Raw genomic sequence first — 16,371 nt, 5'->3', positions numbered from 1 at the left:
TCAAACTGTTATATAGAGCCTAAAATGTTTCTGTATCATGGTCATGAAAAAATCTGGCTAAGGAAACATGCACATGGGATGTAATATTAAACCAGCAAAATCTGCAACAAATCCGTTGCAAAAGTTGTAAGTGACAAGTGGATTGATACTTGGATTCTCGTGGTTTTTTTTCGTTCCGGGCGGATATTGACCTGCTGTGTGGATTCTGAAATCCACAGCATGTCAATGTTTTGAGCGGATTTCACCCTTTTCAATGCAAGCATGAGATCTGCTGAAAATCCACATAAAAAAAAGGTGGCAGTTCTTGTGCGGATTTGGCAGGGAAATGCACAGAAATCCGCACGTAAAACCAGCTGATTTTCTGTTTTGAAACCAGTGCGCAGGTCACCTATAGGGTCCCTGTAGGTGCGCCTTTACAAAGAAATTTTCCACGCTGATTTTCTTGCAGATTTCTCTACGTTTTTGCATGTGTTACTTGCAAATTTTGTTGCGGATTTTCCCCTAATCTTACCCTTTGCATTACAAAGGTTGAAATCCGCACTCACAATATGCAGAAACAGTCGACATGCTGCAGATTTAAAAATCTGCACAGCGAGTCAATTTTCACATGCCGCAGTTTTTAGGGTTTTTTTTATGGTTTTTTTTGGGGGGGGGGGGGGGCCTGATAAAATGCCATGAAAGTCATGCAAGTGTTTTTTGTGGCATTATTTTGTTCACACATTTTGCACAAAAATGCCTTAGCATGCTGCAATTTAAAGGACTTGTTCAGCCTAGAAACTGACAACCCCAATACTTCTAATTTTTTTCCCCACTAAAAAAAACACACTTGTCCACGGTCCCACCGTGCCTTTGCCACTGCCCCGTTCCCTGTTCCCAATAGTACCAAGAAGTGGCTTGCTCCTATGACTGCTGTGGCCAATCACAGGCCTCAGCGGTTACTTTTGCTTGAACGATGTGTTACCCATTGCTTCTCCTCTGGCTTTTTTACAGTATGGCCTGAATTGTTTGCGGCATGGACATCTGTACTGTAAAAGTATATTCTACTTTAAGCCGGAACCAATGGATCTGTTTGCAATAGGGTTGAAAATAGTCTTGCTCCCTTATAAAGAAACACCTACTGGTGACCCTATTGCAGCGGCAATGCCACCCAAGTTGAACTGTTACACTGCTTGTGACTGTTGGTGAGGACACGCCAGCAGTACACTTATGTTGTATTGTTTATCTCATTATATCTCCCTGCACTTCAGTGTGCCATGTAACAGTCAATGTATTAATATGCCATGTGATGTGCTATGTTGTGCCTTATGCCAGCTATAATATGCTACTGTGGGTAAAACGCCCTGTATACACTGAAGCCATGGTTAAAAGGTATATTTAATTTGTGATTATACCACAGGTAGCGTTTGATGATGTGCTGAAATTGTGAGGGTAATTTCACTTGGGAAGGACGAGCAAAATCTCATTCATTGGGTGAAAGAATCGCTGATGCAGTCACCTAAATCAATGTTTCTGGGCAGTAGATCATGCTGTGCATACAGGGATATGCTGCCCAGAAACAATAATTCTCTATAGGGACAAGTGATCGCAGTAGTAATTGCTAGTCCCAATACAGAATAGATGATTGCTGCGTGAAAATACAACTCTCACATTCTCTGACATGCAGGCAATTTTCAGTAATTAAGGGTTCATTGGCAATAATTCCCTGCTGTGTCAGCCTGTATAAAGGGTCTTTGCCCCTGAAACACTCTTTTAACACTCTTTGCTCTGTGGCAAGATGCATCACCAAACCTATTTTCTATTGGGAGAATGAGAAATGTGTCCACAATTTCTATTTACACTTGTTAATTGGCTTGTGAAGTGATGATTGCCATCTCCAATGGTCCTGCATTGACTACTGGGGTAATGATTGCCATCGCCAGTGGTCCTCCATTTACTGTTGAGGTAATTATTACCATAGCTAATGGTCTTGTGTTGACTGTTGAGGTGATGATTACCATCTCCAATGGTCCTGTGTTGACAGTTGAGATAATGATTTCCATCTCCAATGGTCTTGCATTGACTATTTAGGTAATGATTGCCATCTTCAATAGTCTTGTATTGACTGTTGAGGTAATGATTGCCATCGCCAGTGGTCCTGCACTGACTGTTGAGGTGATGATTACCATTTCCAAAGGTCCTGTATGGACTGTTGAGATAATGAATATCATCTCCAATGGTCTTGCATTGACTATTTAGGTAATGATTGCCATCTTCAATAGTCTTGTATTGACTGTTGAGGTAATGATTGCCATCGCCAATGGTCCTGCAATGAATGTTAAGGTGATGATTGCCATCTCCACAGATCCTTTACTTGACATGCAACTGATTGTCATAAATATTTATAGAAATGTGATTGTTTTCTTCAGGAGGTCCTATTTACAGTATCTTAAAAAAGTGAGTACACCCTTCACATTTTTGTAAATATTTTATTATATCTTTTCATGGGACAACACTGAAGATACGACACTATGAATCAATGTAACGTAGTCAGTGTACAGCTTGTATAACTGTAAATTTGGTGTGCCCTAAAAATAACTCAACACACAGCCATTCATTTCTAAACCGCTGGCAACAAAAAAGAGTACATCCCTAAGTGAAAATGGCCAATTTGTGCCCAAAGTCAATATTTTGTGTGGCCACCATTATTTTCCAGCACTGACACTGCCTTAACTTTTTTGGGTACGGAGTTCACTAGAGCTTCATCGGTTGCTACTGGAATCCTCTTCCACTCAACATCACGGAACTGGTGGATGTTAGAGACCTTGCGCTCCCCCACCTTCCGTTTGAGGATGCCCCACAGATGCTCAATAGGATTTAGGTCTGGAGACATGCTTGGCAAGTCCAGCAACTTTACCCTCAGTATCTTTAGCATGGCAGCGGTCGTCTTGGAGATGTGTTTGGGGCTGTTATCATGTTGGAATACTGCCCTGTGGCCCGTTTCCCAAGGGTGGGGATCATGCTCTGCTTCAGTATGTCACAGTACATGTTGGAATTCATGGTTCCCTCAATGAACTGTAGCTCCCAACAGCCAGCAGCACTCATGCAGCCCCAAACCATGACACTCCCACCACCATGCTTGATTGTGGAAAAGACACATTTGTCTTTGTACTCTTCACCTGGTTCCTGCCACACACACTTGACACCTTCTGAACCAAATTAGTTTATCTTGGTCTCATCAGACCACAGGACATGGTTGCAGTAGTCCATATCCTTAGGCTACTTTCACACTCGCGTTTTGTGTGGATTCTGCTTGTCTTCAGCAAACTGTTGTGGACTTTCTTGTGCTTCATCTTTAGAAGAGGCTTCCTTCTGGGATGACAGCCATGCAGACCAGTTTGATGCAGTGTGCGGTGTATGGTCTGAGCACTGACAGGCTGACCCCCCCACCCCTTTAACCTCTGCAGCAATGCTGGCAGCACTCATACGTCTATTTTGAAAAGACAACCTCTGGCTATGACGCTGAGCACGTGCACGCAACTTCTTTGGTCGACCATGAGGAGGCCTGTTCTGAGTGGAACCTGTCTTGTTAAACTGCTGTATGGTCTTGGCCACTGTGCTGCAGCTCAGTTTTAGGATGTTGGAAATCCTCTCATAGCCTAGGCCATCTTTATGCAGAGCAACAATTCTTTATTTCAGATCCTCAGAGAGTTCTTTGCCATGAGGTGCCATGCTGAACTTCTAGTGACCAGTATGAGAGAGTGTGAGAGAGTGAAAACACCAAATTTAACACACCTGCTCCTCATTCACACCAGAGATCTTGTAACACTAACAAGTCATATGACACCGGGGAGGGAAAATGACTAATTGGGCACAATTTGGACATTTTCCCTTAGGGATGTACTCACTTTTGTTGCCAACAGTTCAGACATTAATGGCTGTGTGTTGAGTTATTTTGAGGCCACACCAAATTTACACTGTTATACAAGTTTATACATAGATATAATAAAAAAAAAAATTAAAAATGGGAGGGGTGTACTCACTTTTGTGAAATACTGTATATGTTTCATTAGAACAGCACAAAACAAAAATTCCAGAATCGTCTCCTTGGTTGATGCAGATTTGTGATTCATCACTTTTATCTTGTCATCCACACTCCATGATTGCTTCTCATTAGCCCACTGTAACCGTGTTAGCTCTGGATTCATTTATCTTTTCTATAGGTAAATCCCATGTCATACAGCTGACTTCTATCACAAACAATGACTCCTGTTTCTGCCCATTTGGTTTTTGTTTTGTTGAGCATTTCAGATTTTTACTCAATATTACTTCGACATCTCCCTTATGTTTTCCTTTTATAACCTTAAAATTTTGTTTATACTTGCACCAAATTTTACACACAGCTAAATGGGTCCACCAACAAACTTTTGCTACATTTTGTATTGGATTTTTAACCTTGAAGGAGTTAGCCTTTTATGGGAGCCATGTTTTCCTTCAATTAGCCAAGTCCAACAGATGAGCACGGTTCGCAAGCAGTCTCTTTTAACTGAAGGCTGATTTGCATTCTTGTTCCATATTTGATTTAGACATGCAAATTACAAGGTGATTCTATCATTGTCTTTAATTGAAAGAATACAGAGTAGCAATACATAGCATGTGTCCACAATTACACCAAATTGAACGTAATTTGGATTATTAAACTGCCTTGGAGTTCAAGCTAAAGTTCTTATTCTGGTCTAACAACAATGAGATGGAAATAAAGTAGTGAGAACATTTCACTCTTAACCAAAGTCCAGACAGACCGAGGATAAGAATTCAAAGTAAGGGTACAGATGTACAAGAAACAATTTATTAAGATACTGGAACCCTCTCTTTAAAGGGAAAGGCTGATGTATAAATCTTTAAATCTTTCTTAGGTCCTCATTTAGAGAAAAGTATTTGGCCACCAGCTAGCCTAAACAGCTAGAGGCTTCAGAAAGAAAGGAGGGGGGAGAAAGAGCAGGGGGAGAAGCCACATGTGGAACTAATTACTCACGTGGAGGCCATGACAAAGACCATTTCTCCAGACTTATCATGGGGGCTTCACTTTCAGGAAGTGGCTATAATTACTGTTCAGGTCTAGCAGAGCAGCCTACACATTGCTGGCAAAAGCAGAAATAGAGGAAAAAGGATGATGTGAAAAATGAGACATAGTAGTCGTCCCCAAGATATAACAGAAACACACGTAAACCCTATGAATTACTTAACTCATTCGAAGCAAGCCCTGTCAGTGATAATTGACTACTACATCCTACAACTTCCCCGAGCCGGAGAGATTATGCCGCATCCAAACAAATCAGTTGCTATTTCTTCCTGTCCTACACTAAAACAATGTAAAAAGAAAGGGTCGTATCCCTTCACTTTTAGTTGGCTGCTCTTTAACGGCAGATTGGAGTTATATATATATTTTTTTTAGCACAGCTTTTCCATTCTGGGGCCCACTTCCTGCCTCGCTCAAGCAAAAGGCAAAAAAAAAAAAAACCTGGCTGGAAGATGAAATGACTGCTTAACATTACACTAAAACATCTGGTACCATTTTATACACAGACCTATGTCTTTAGCACGAGCAACTCTAGCTGTCTCTCCTCTAGCACAGTGCATACCCAAACCTCCCAAGGGTGACATCATCCCATATATGGACTCTTAAGCCCTGCCCTCCCCCTTTTCCTGGTCCTAAATTCATTGCCAGATCCCCAGTTTACTGCAAATGTGCCACGTCAAGACTGGGAATCAGAACTCTTTCTGTGACTTTGTGTGTCAACGCTGGTAGATTTTGAGGGGTACCAAAAGATAAAAAAGGACTATTATTTTTCTTTTTATCTATATATATTCTTCAACCTGTGGGCAAAACCAGCAAATGGGAAAATCTTACCAAAGAAGATGGAAAAGAGGATTTTAACAAAAAAGGAGAAATTTGCGTTCCAGAGAAAGCCTGCTCCGTCGCCCCAGTGTTCAGACTACCTGTTCAGGACAATGCTGTTGTACAGTAGTCTGCACATTGGTTAGACTGGGTATGGGACAGCAGCGACGTGGATTAAAGGGTGGACACAGATGCCATGGAAGGGTGACTTAGTGTTCCTCCGTTTAAGCTTTTCACGTGAAGTGTTTCTCTTCGCAGGTTTTGCACATAGGGAAATAGGAAAGAATGGACAGAAGGACTCCGCAATGGTGGAGGGGAAGGCATACTGGTAAGGCCTAACTTTGGACGAACACCTCGCCAGTAATCTATTGGAAATAGATTCATGTCTGCCAGTCTGCAGCACCAATATTGTCATTCGTATCTGTTGCAGCTAGAAAGACAACTATATGTGGCTTTAAGGGACACATATCATACACGTTAAGAGGTATAGGAGCTTATTAACTAAAATGAAAGAAATGTGATTGTCCTGTCAATCCTGGATTATTCTGCAGGAGTCAAAGCCTGTCTTAGTATTGAGTTCAGAACCTAATCTAAATCTTCTTAATTGTCATTGCTTTATCACTATGTAGTACATACTATAACTAACTTGCACAGTGAGACAAAAACGTAGTTAAAATGTGACTTTGACAATGTATGTATTTATTTTTTAGATGGAGGCACAATTTGACTCTTTGCAGCAGAAATAGGGTTAACACTAATACAATGATAAACCTGTGTGCATTGCTATGTTTGTGAGGCAGCAGTCACAAGAGCAGATAGGAAATGGTAAGCAGTGATTCAGCAGGAGATAAATGATGTGTGTTGCAATACTGTGTAAACCATGAGCTACTAGGAGAGCACAATATCTGGAGGCTGCATGCGGTTTGTATTATTTAAGTACTCATTTAACTCAGTTCTTTATTCCTGCAACTCATACTACAAATTTGGGGACATAAGCACATAAATAGTTTACCAGGATTGTCATAATATATATACTAAATCACTCTGAGACATTCTACAGTTGAATTTAATTTGTTTTATATTCACTACTATTCAAAGATAAATGATCGGATCTTTCTTTTTATTCTCCGGTCAGTTTAAAGATTTTAAAGCAAAAAAAAAAAAAAAAAACATACATTTTCAATTACTTTAATTTTTTTTACTACTGCCTTAAAAATTCTGTAAAATGTAACTAATCAGATCTTGATTTCTTGTAGTAGTAAATAAAAAAGCATATTTATCCATTCTCAGTATTGTAAGTATACCCTGGAGATACAGCCAGGCAGTCATTTTGATTATATATTATATGTATATATTGGAATATAATTCTTGATTTGTTTTACTAACTCATTATTAATCATTAACAATATTGCAATTAGTTTACAACAAAACAAGTTTTGCTTTTATTTTTATTTTTTATAACCGAAGCTGAAGTCATACAAATGCTCTATCAGCAGTAAAGTAAGCAGTAGGCAGCTGTAATAACACTTTAAGAGTCCTGTATGCATCCAGCTTATCATTTACTGCACAGCAGACGTCTCCCAAACATTAAAGTAGTTAATAGCTAGAAGCAGAAAAAAATAGGATTTTGGCAGATAATATGCAACAGCATCTCTATGTGCACTGCTTAACCTCAAAGATTCTTTCAGTATAAAGGGTTATTGACCATAGCTTGGAATTTATACACCTAATAAGGTAATAGAGGATTTATAATAAATATAAGTTAAAATATAGTCATATACGGTGATAAGTGGGAACAATGAAAAGGGGGGATGTAATACATTAAATAAATTATCAGGATTGCTAAAATATAAAATTAGATTAGTAAAACAGCAATAAATAAAATAACAATCTTCGGTCAGACCATTGCATGTATGTGGTAGCTCCATTGCAAACAGTAGGTATGCGATCATACAAAATGTGCAATACATTTGAAGTGAGTCTCTAGTATAATATATATATATATATATATATATATATAATCTAACACTGGGTATATGTGTGTATATTTATGCATATGTATATATACACACACACTATATATATTATACTGAAGAGAGAGTATATGTGTATATATATATATATATATGTGTGTGTGTATACATATGTATATATTCACACACACTATATATATATTATACTGAAGAGAGTGTGTGTATGTATATATATATATATATATATATATATATATATACACATGTATTGAACATTCTGTATGTTAGCATACCTACAGTATATAATGTGTACATACATAAGGGAGCAAATCTAATAGAGAGAGTTAAAAGGCCTTCAGTGACCATTCCTAATGCATTTTCCCTGCCCTGGACCCTTTCAGTTAATGTATAAAACAAAGTTAAACTTTGCCCTTAACTATAACGGGAAGTCAGCTTTCAAGATAGAAAGCTTCCATATGTCTCCCTCATGCTCCCCATCTGTTACCAGGGCCATGGAGCTTCCTGTCTGGAGTTGGCCTTCCAAATATGTTTATACAAAGTAAAGAGAGCTTCAGGTAAAACTCATCTTATCTGTGGCGCAGGAGACCACACACGTAGTGGAAGAAGTCTGCAGAGCTGCACATACACACCAACTACAATATGCACAGTCCTACTGCAAAATCCAGAAGATTTCTAGAAATTAACCTGTAACTTGATACATCATGTCATATATAGTATGTATATTATATCCTTATTGTGTGCACACTATATTCACCAGTTTTTACCCCTCTCTATTTGATTCATCTATGACCATGAATGCCCATGGTCAGTGCAGACATTCAGTGTAATGGTCTCAGCTCAGCGCAGTAAGGTGAGGCAGGAGACCCCACATTTTGCAGACACCCCATTCTTTTTAAATCCCATCCTGTCACTCAAAGTCTGCGTAATAAGTGACAGCTGGTCCTTCAGTATTTGCAGTTTTAGGCCTCTCTGTATTGATTTTAACTGTGCAGGACACATTTCAAACTGGTCTGACTGGTCTTAGATTATGCTAATGTTACCACTGGAAGTTTGTCAACTGCATATTTGCTAGTAATTTACATTTATGTGAATCCCCTAACAAATGAAAAACTAATTTACATAATCAATTAATTCCATTTCATGTAATTTTCTATTCATTGTTTTCAGTATCTTTCACGTGCAGTAGTTTAGGGAATTATTTATACACTATATACGGTATATCTATATATAGATATGAAGAAGATTTATACACTATATAATATATATAATGGTAATAATAAATAATTTTTGGAAAGAAAGGAATGCAAATGAGCTCTTAACAAGCTCTGCCTCTAATGCCACCAGATGTAAGGCATCTGTCCTGATTGTTACATATATATATATATATATATATATATATATATAAATATATATACACAAAGTATATATATATATATTATATACACACATAAATTATATATACAAAGTATACGTTTTTATTTATTTATTTTTTACTATTATTATTTTTCTTCCCTTTGCCTTTTTACCTTATTGCTCTGTCAAACTACACAGGAGAGACTCGATAAGATAAGTGTTAATAACGTGCTCCATCTTCACACATGGCTACTCCAATCTGTAACCTATTTTTTATTTCAGGGTTTGAGGTGCACTACTGCGCTTCATTCTTCCTTGTATAGAGTTTTTGCCCATTTTCCTGTGCATATCCTAATTCATATAAGATGCTATAATCCAATGTTTTTGTTGGCCGCGCCATGCTGCAAACTGTTGGTCTGCGTGCTTGTAATGTGTTGTATTTCATGGAGAATAAAGTGTAATTACCGGTTTCAAACTTCTGTAATGCAATGTATGTTCTTTAAAAAAACAAAAAACAAAAAAAAAAAACAATATCTTGTCTTCTTCACTGTTCCTAATGTCGGCGGTAACGATCAAAGTGCTAAGTGAGACGTAGGCTTCTTCCTATCAGCATGAGCCGATGGAATCGCGGGACTGGCTGGAAGAAGTTGTCATGTGTCTGCCTGTCTACACTTGCTGTGCAGAACATCCTCTCACCTGTACAGCAGGCACAGACAGGCAGTCACATGACAACCCAGCCTGAGGGACTACCGGCCAGTGGCAGCATCCACATCATGACTTACAGTACCACAGCATCACCTGCAACTACAACACAAGAGCCGTTCCATTCTGTCAACTGAGAAATCACCTGTACTTGACATTTTTATTAGTTCTGATGCCTTTCCTATATGGTCTCCTGAGAGACACGCTGCATAGACTAGACATAATGGTGCTGACCTCACAATAAAAACACCTTCTACGACCTTGTTGCACTGCTTTATTAGATATTATCGTCCGGGTTGTAAAGGTAAAGCGCTATTTCTCCATTCAGTTAGTTGGAAGAACCTATTCTACAGTGTATAAACTCGATAGCAAACAGTGCAAATGAAAATGACTTCTGACTTCACGTTTTGGTGAATTCAGGATCGCAGTCACCTTTATATAAAATAGAAGTGCGCTGCTGTGCGTGCTATATCCATATAATTTATATACAGTTAGAAATCTAGAATTAGTAGCAAATATGATAGGAATTGCTGCATCAATACATGGATAAACGCCATACAATGTCTACTGGTCAATGCATGGTTTAGAGGTCCAGTAAACAAATCTAGTGGTGCAAACAGCAATAAGATTTACATTTTTGGTGAGAAATCCCAAAATTGAGTGTACTCTGCACCAATGGAGTTTGCTCTTATCACACCTATGGCCAGGACAGATGACAGTGCACCCCCAATGGTGTGAAAACCAAGGCCATCATGGCAAAGTAAGTGGACTTTATCCATCCTGTGGCACAATACCAGTCTGCAAAAGTCCAGCTTCAACAGAAGCCAAAGTAGTAATGCTATATTTTCGTTGACACCATAACACATTCAAACAGTCAGTGTCAATGGTGCAACACCACTACAGCTGGAATCAGGAATAGTTCAAGGCTTCAGTGAAACTGTGCAAAGGTCATATTGTATGGTTAGAGGTACAGAACCCTTGTATGGCTTTGTAGTAATCTAATCTGGGCATATGATCACACTAAACTACTAGTCAATATCAAGTCATAATGACTGCATAAATTAAAGGGTTATTCAGAGATTCTGATATTAATGGCCTATCCTCAGGATAGGTCATCAAGACCATATCGGTAAAGGTCTGACTCCCACGTGTTTGAAGAGACTGCGGCTCTCCGAGGCCCCTTCCTAGGCCAGTGATGGCACATTCATCGGTCACATAGCCTAGTTCAGTGATGGTGAACCTTTTAGAGACCGAGTGCCCAAAGCTGCAACCAAATACCCACTTATTTATCGCAAAGTGCCAACACGGTAATTTAACCTAAATACCAATATAATATATCTTCCATGTCCTTTATCATTTATCTATAATAGATTAATAGCCTACATTTAATGCGCTGCCTGTGCTGTTTATAGTGTGTCCTGGGGATGATGAATGGCAGGAAAAGTCTAAAGCATATTGCTATGCCATAGACTTTTTCCAGGTTGTGGGTGCCCACATAGAGGGCTCTGAGTGCCGCCTCTGGCACCCGTGCCATAGGTTCGCCATCACTGGCCTAGTTAATGGGGTTGAGCTGTAATACCAGACACATCCGCTATCCAATGGACGGTGCTGTGAGCATCATGGCCTCCTCATGCAACTGATCAGCAGGGGACCTGGATGTCATACACCCCACCGGTCCTTTCCTGAGGATAGGTCATCAATAATAAAATCTCGGAAACCTCTTAAATATCTGATTATAATGAGCTGAATGAAGAAAAATAATTCAAACAAAGTTGTAGTAAGGCGTGAACCTGTTCTTCCCTAGATGATTTACAAGGTGTCTTGTAGAAGGTTTAAAAAAAAAATGAGTTGCTGAAATGAAGTTCTAAAATTCATACCATGTGTTTTCTGGCGCAACATAGGTTAACGCTTGAATGTAAACTGAAGCCGGCAGAGGGCCTCCTTAATTGGACTCATTCCAGTGGTGAGGGTTATGAGTGACAGCTAAAGGATAACAGAGCCTTTATTTTCATGGCTCGTTGGGGGCCCTCTGTTTGCAGAGGGTAACAACGCCACACACCAGATGGTCTCATTTTCAAATTCCAACTGGAAAACTCACGACATCATGTAAATGCATTCCAGATAAATGTAGACGTTTTCTTTTTTCTTTTTTTATTAACAGAAAACATAGAGCAGAAAATGTTGAAGGGTAATCCGTGTGGCCTTAAGGAATTAAGAAAGAATTCTTCATATATCCAATTTGGCCAAAAACACTAATTGAATTTTGTTAGTGTTTAGCTTTCAATCAGAGTTGAAGAAACAATGAGCCGTGCTACAAATAAATACTGTCCAAGGCAGCTTTTATCACACACGGAATGGCTTGGCTTGCCCCAAAAGTGCATTTTTAATACTAATAAAAATCACCTAAAACTACTACGGGCTGTATAAACGCAATGAAATGTGTTACACATATAACTGAGCAGTAACATATAGTGCATATGTCTCTAAACAGATCAAAACACAAATAATGATACCGTATTTTTTGCCCCATAATACGCAATTTTGTTCTTTGGGGGAAAACGTCAGTGCGTCTTATGGGATGAATACTAATGAGTGCTTCCATTATGGAGAACCAGGATGCGGTGAATGCAGAGCTTCCCAGGCACTGTACTCACCGCTTCCTGGTCCTCGACCGCTCGCTGTGCTGTGACTGCGCACACATGGGGTTGTTGGCACGCTGTGTGGGTCAGATCATAGCACAGCGCATGACAGGAAGAAGCAGGAGAGGTAAGTTGATATATATATTTTTTTACATGAGCATTGGGGTCATTCACTAGGAGGTCTAATCTGAGGTCTGATTGGGGGTGATTCACATGGAGGTCTGATCTGAGGTCTGATTGGGGGACTTACTAACATTGGGGATCTGAGCTGAGGTCGGATGTTTTTTTTCTTCTTATTTTCCACCTCTAAAACATAGGTGAGTCTTATGGGCAGGTGCGTCTCATAGGGCAAAAAATACAATATATATATATGTATAAATTACATATTTAGGAGAGATTCTTGATTACCAACGCTATAGAAGATTCAATTAAAACCTCATTCCATTCACAACCTCAGGGGGTGTACTGGCACTCACTGAAAAAAACCAGCAAGGTATAGAGACATATTTTCATCTAATTTTCATTATCATCTATAGGCAGCACTGTTTCAGGGTTCTTTCCCCTCATCAGTACACAGCAGGGTACCAGCTGCCTGGTTCAATGAGAAGCCAACTCTCGTTGAAACCACCACCTCCAGCCATTTGTGGCATTTTATACATGGGGAAACTTCTTTAATGCTGTAGTTATATTTATAGTTATATAACTTATTATATTATTATTGTTATACAGTCATGTGAAAAAATTAGGACACCCTTTGAAAGCATGTGGTTTTTTGTAACATTTTTAATAAAAGGTTATTTAATCTCCGTTTCAACAATACAGAGAGATTAAAGTAATCCAACTAAACAAAGAAAACTGAAGAAAAGTCTTTTCAAGATCTTCTGTAAATGTCATTCTACAAAAATGCCTATTCTAACTGAGGAAAAAGATAGGACACCCTCACATGTATTCCCTCTTAAATTGGCTCAGATCTCACACAGGTATATCACACCAGGTGCACATAATTAGTAGATCGTTACTCTGCATGTTGAATGAGGCTTGCCCTATTTAAACCTCAGACATTTAGTTTGGTGTGCTCCTGACTGTTGAAGTGAGAGTGAGCACCATGGTGAGAGCAAAAGAGCTGTCAGAGGACTTCAGAAAAAAGATTGTAGCAGCCTATGAGTCTGGGAAGGGATTTAAAAAGATCTCAAAAGATTTTGAAATCAGCCATTCCACTGTCCGGAAGATAGTCTACAAGTGGAGGGCTTTCAAAAGAACTGCCAACATGCCCAGGACTGGTTGCCCCAGCAAGTTCACCCCAAGAGCAGACCGCAAGATGCTAAAAGAGGTCTCCAAAAACCCTAAAGTGTCATCTCGAGAACTACAGCAGGCTCTGGCTACTGTTGATGTAGAAGTACATGCCTCTACAATCAGAAAGAGACTGTACAAGTTTAACTTGCATGGGAGGTGTGCAAGGAGGAAACCTTTGCTTTCCAAGAGAAACATCGAGGCCAGACTGACATTTGCCAGAGATAAAGTTGACAAAGACCAGGACTTCTGGAATAATGTTCTTTGGACAGATGAGTCCAAAATTGAATTATTTGGACACAACAGCAGAGGACATGTTTGGCGTAAACCAAACACAGCATTCCAAGAAAAGAACCTCATACCAACTGTGAAGCATGGAGGTGGAAGTGTCATGGTTTGGGGCTGCTTTGCTGCAGCAGGACCTGGTCAGCTCACCATCATAGAATCCACGATGAATTCTACTGTGTATCAGAAGGTGCTTGAAGAACATGTGAGACCATCAGTTAGAAAATTAAAGCTGAAGCGGAACTGGACCATGCAACATGACAATGACCCAAAACATACTAGTAAATCAACCAAAGATTGGCTGAAAAAGAAGAAATGGAGAGTCCTGGAATGGCCAAGTCAAAGTCCAGATTTGAATCCCATTGAGATGCTGTGGGGTGACTTGAAAAGGGCTGTACGTGCAAGAAACCCCTCAAACATCTCACAGCTGAAAAAGTTCTGCATTGAGGAGTGGGGTAAAATTTCCTCAGACCGATGTCGAAGACTGGTAGATGGCTACAAGAACCGTCTCACTGCAGTTATTTCAGCCAAAGGAGGTAACACTCGCTATTAGGGGCAAGGGTGTCCTATCTTTTTCCTCAGTTAGAATAGGCATTTTTGTAGAATGACATTTACAGAAGATCTTGAAAAGACTTTTCTTCAGTTTTCTTTGTTTAGTTGGATTACTTTAATCTCTCTGTATTGTTGAAACGGAGATGAAATAACCTTTTATTAAAAATGTTACAAAAAACCACATGCTTTCAAAGGGTGTCCTAATTTTTTCACATGACTGTATAACTCTTAGATATGCTGACATCATTAGCATTATATGTATATTCTAATAGGCAAAAGGGTGGGGAAGAGAGAAGTACAGTACATAGGGAATGTTATATCCATTTGCCAAGCAATATAAATTAGAGGAAAAAAAAATATTTGTCCTGAACCCACTCCTGCTTGTGGTGGTCATGGTGGAGAAGGAGCAGGTCCTAAAACTACAAAAGCAAATTATCTACACATATACACATCTCATACTACTCACCTCATCATCTTTATACCAAGAGAGACTTTCAGCTGTGAGAATAAACCAGTAGTCCTTGGAGCCTCCTTTCATAAGGCTGATGTTGCTTATGGTCAACCATCCTTTTCGAATCACCTACACAGGACGAGTAAAACTGAATTTCAGTTCTCTGTAATTATCACTTCGATAACAATAAATAGAATATGCAGACTATATATGAAATATATCATAAAAAATTCCAAATGTAATACAAGTCTATGAATAATTAGTATATTTTTAAAGCTGGTCATTAAGGGGGTTTTCCAGGATTTTGATATTGATGGTCCATCCCCAGGATAGGTCATTAACAACAGATCAGCAAGAGTCTGACTCCCGGTACCCCCCGCCGATCAGCTGTTTGAGGAGGCTGCAATACTCCGGTGAGCACTGCGGCTCCTCACAGCTTACCAAGCACAGCGTCATCCACTGGATAATGGCTGTGCTTGGTATTGCAGCTCAGTGCCATTCACTTGAATAGGCTATGGAACCAATGAACGGGGCGGCACAGGCCTAGGAAGAGGCTGTAGCGCTCACCAGAGCACCGTAGTCTCTTTAAACAGCTGATTGGCGGCTGGTAGTCAAACCCCCACCAATTGGATATTAATGACCTATTCTGAGAACTGGTCATCAATATCAAAGTCCTGAAAAAACCCTTTATTTGTAATAACTTCTTAAATATGTTAACCATTAACACTGTCCTCTATATCTTTTAACCATGTCTTAGGCTACTTTCACACCAGCGTTTTTGCAGGATCCACCAGGGTTCAGCAAAAACGCTTCCGTTACTGATAATACAACTATCTGCATATGTTATGAATGGATCCGATTGTATTATCTGTAACATTGCTAAGACGGATCCGTCATGAACTCCAAAGTCAATAGGAGACAGATCTGTTTTCTATTGTGTCAGATTGTGTCAGAGAAAACGGATCCCTGCCCATTGACTTGAATTGTGGATCATGACACGTCTTGCTCCACATCCCAGGACAGAAAGAAAACTGCAGCATGCTGCGGTTTGCTTTCCGGTATGAGAATGAAACGAAATGCATTTTGGAGCATTCTGTTCTGTTCAGTTCCGTTTTGTCCCCATTGACAATGAATTGGGACAAAACAGAAGCGTTTTTTATGACGGATCTCAATACCGGAAAATAGAAACGCTACTGTGAAAGTAGCCTTATACAGCAGGTTCTTTCGCTG

The 16,371-nt window shown here is 39.5% G+C and overlaps 1 protein-coding gene across 1 annotated transcript in view; it reads right to left on the bottom strand.

Annotated features, from left to right (window-relative positions):
- Positions 1-16,371, bottom strand: part of DNM3 (dynamin 3) — a 358,945-nt gene that overhangs the window by 235,102 nt on the left and 107,472 nt on the right. Inside the window, 1 exon segment of the mRNA XM_044302430.1 lies at positions 15,157-15,270. Within this exon segment, the coding sequence (XP_044158365.1) occupies positions 15,157-15,270 (114 nt within the window).

Source organism: Bufo gargarizans, chromosome 7 (genome assembly GCF_014858855.1).
Source record: "Bufo gargarizans isolate SCDJY-AF-19 chromosome 7, ASM1485885v1, whole genome shotgun sequence".
Classification (NCBI taxonomy): Eukaryota; Metazoa; Chordata; class Amphibia; order Anura; family Bufonidae; genus Bufo; species Bufo gargarizans.
This window is presented reverse-complemented; position numbering and strand designations above follow the sequence as displayed.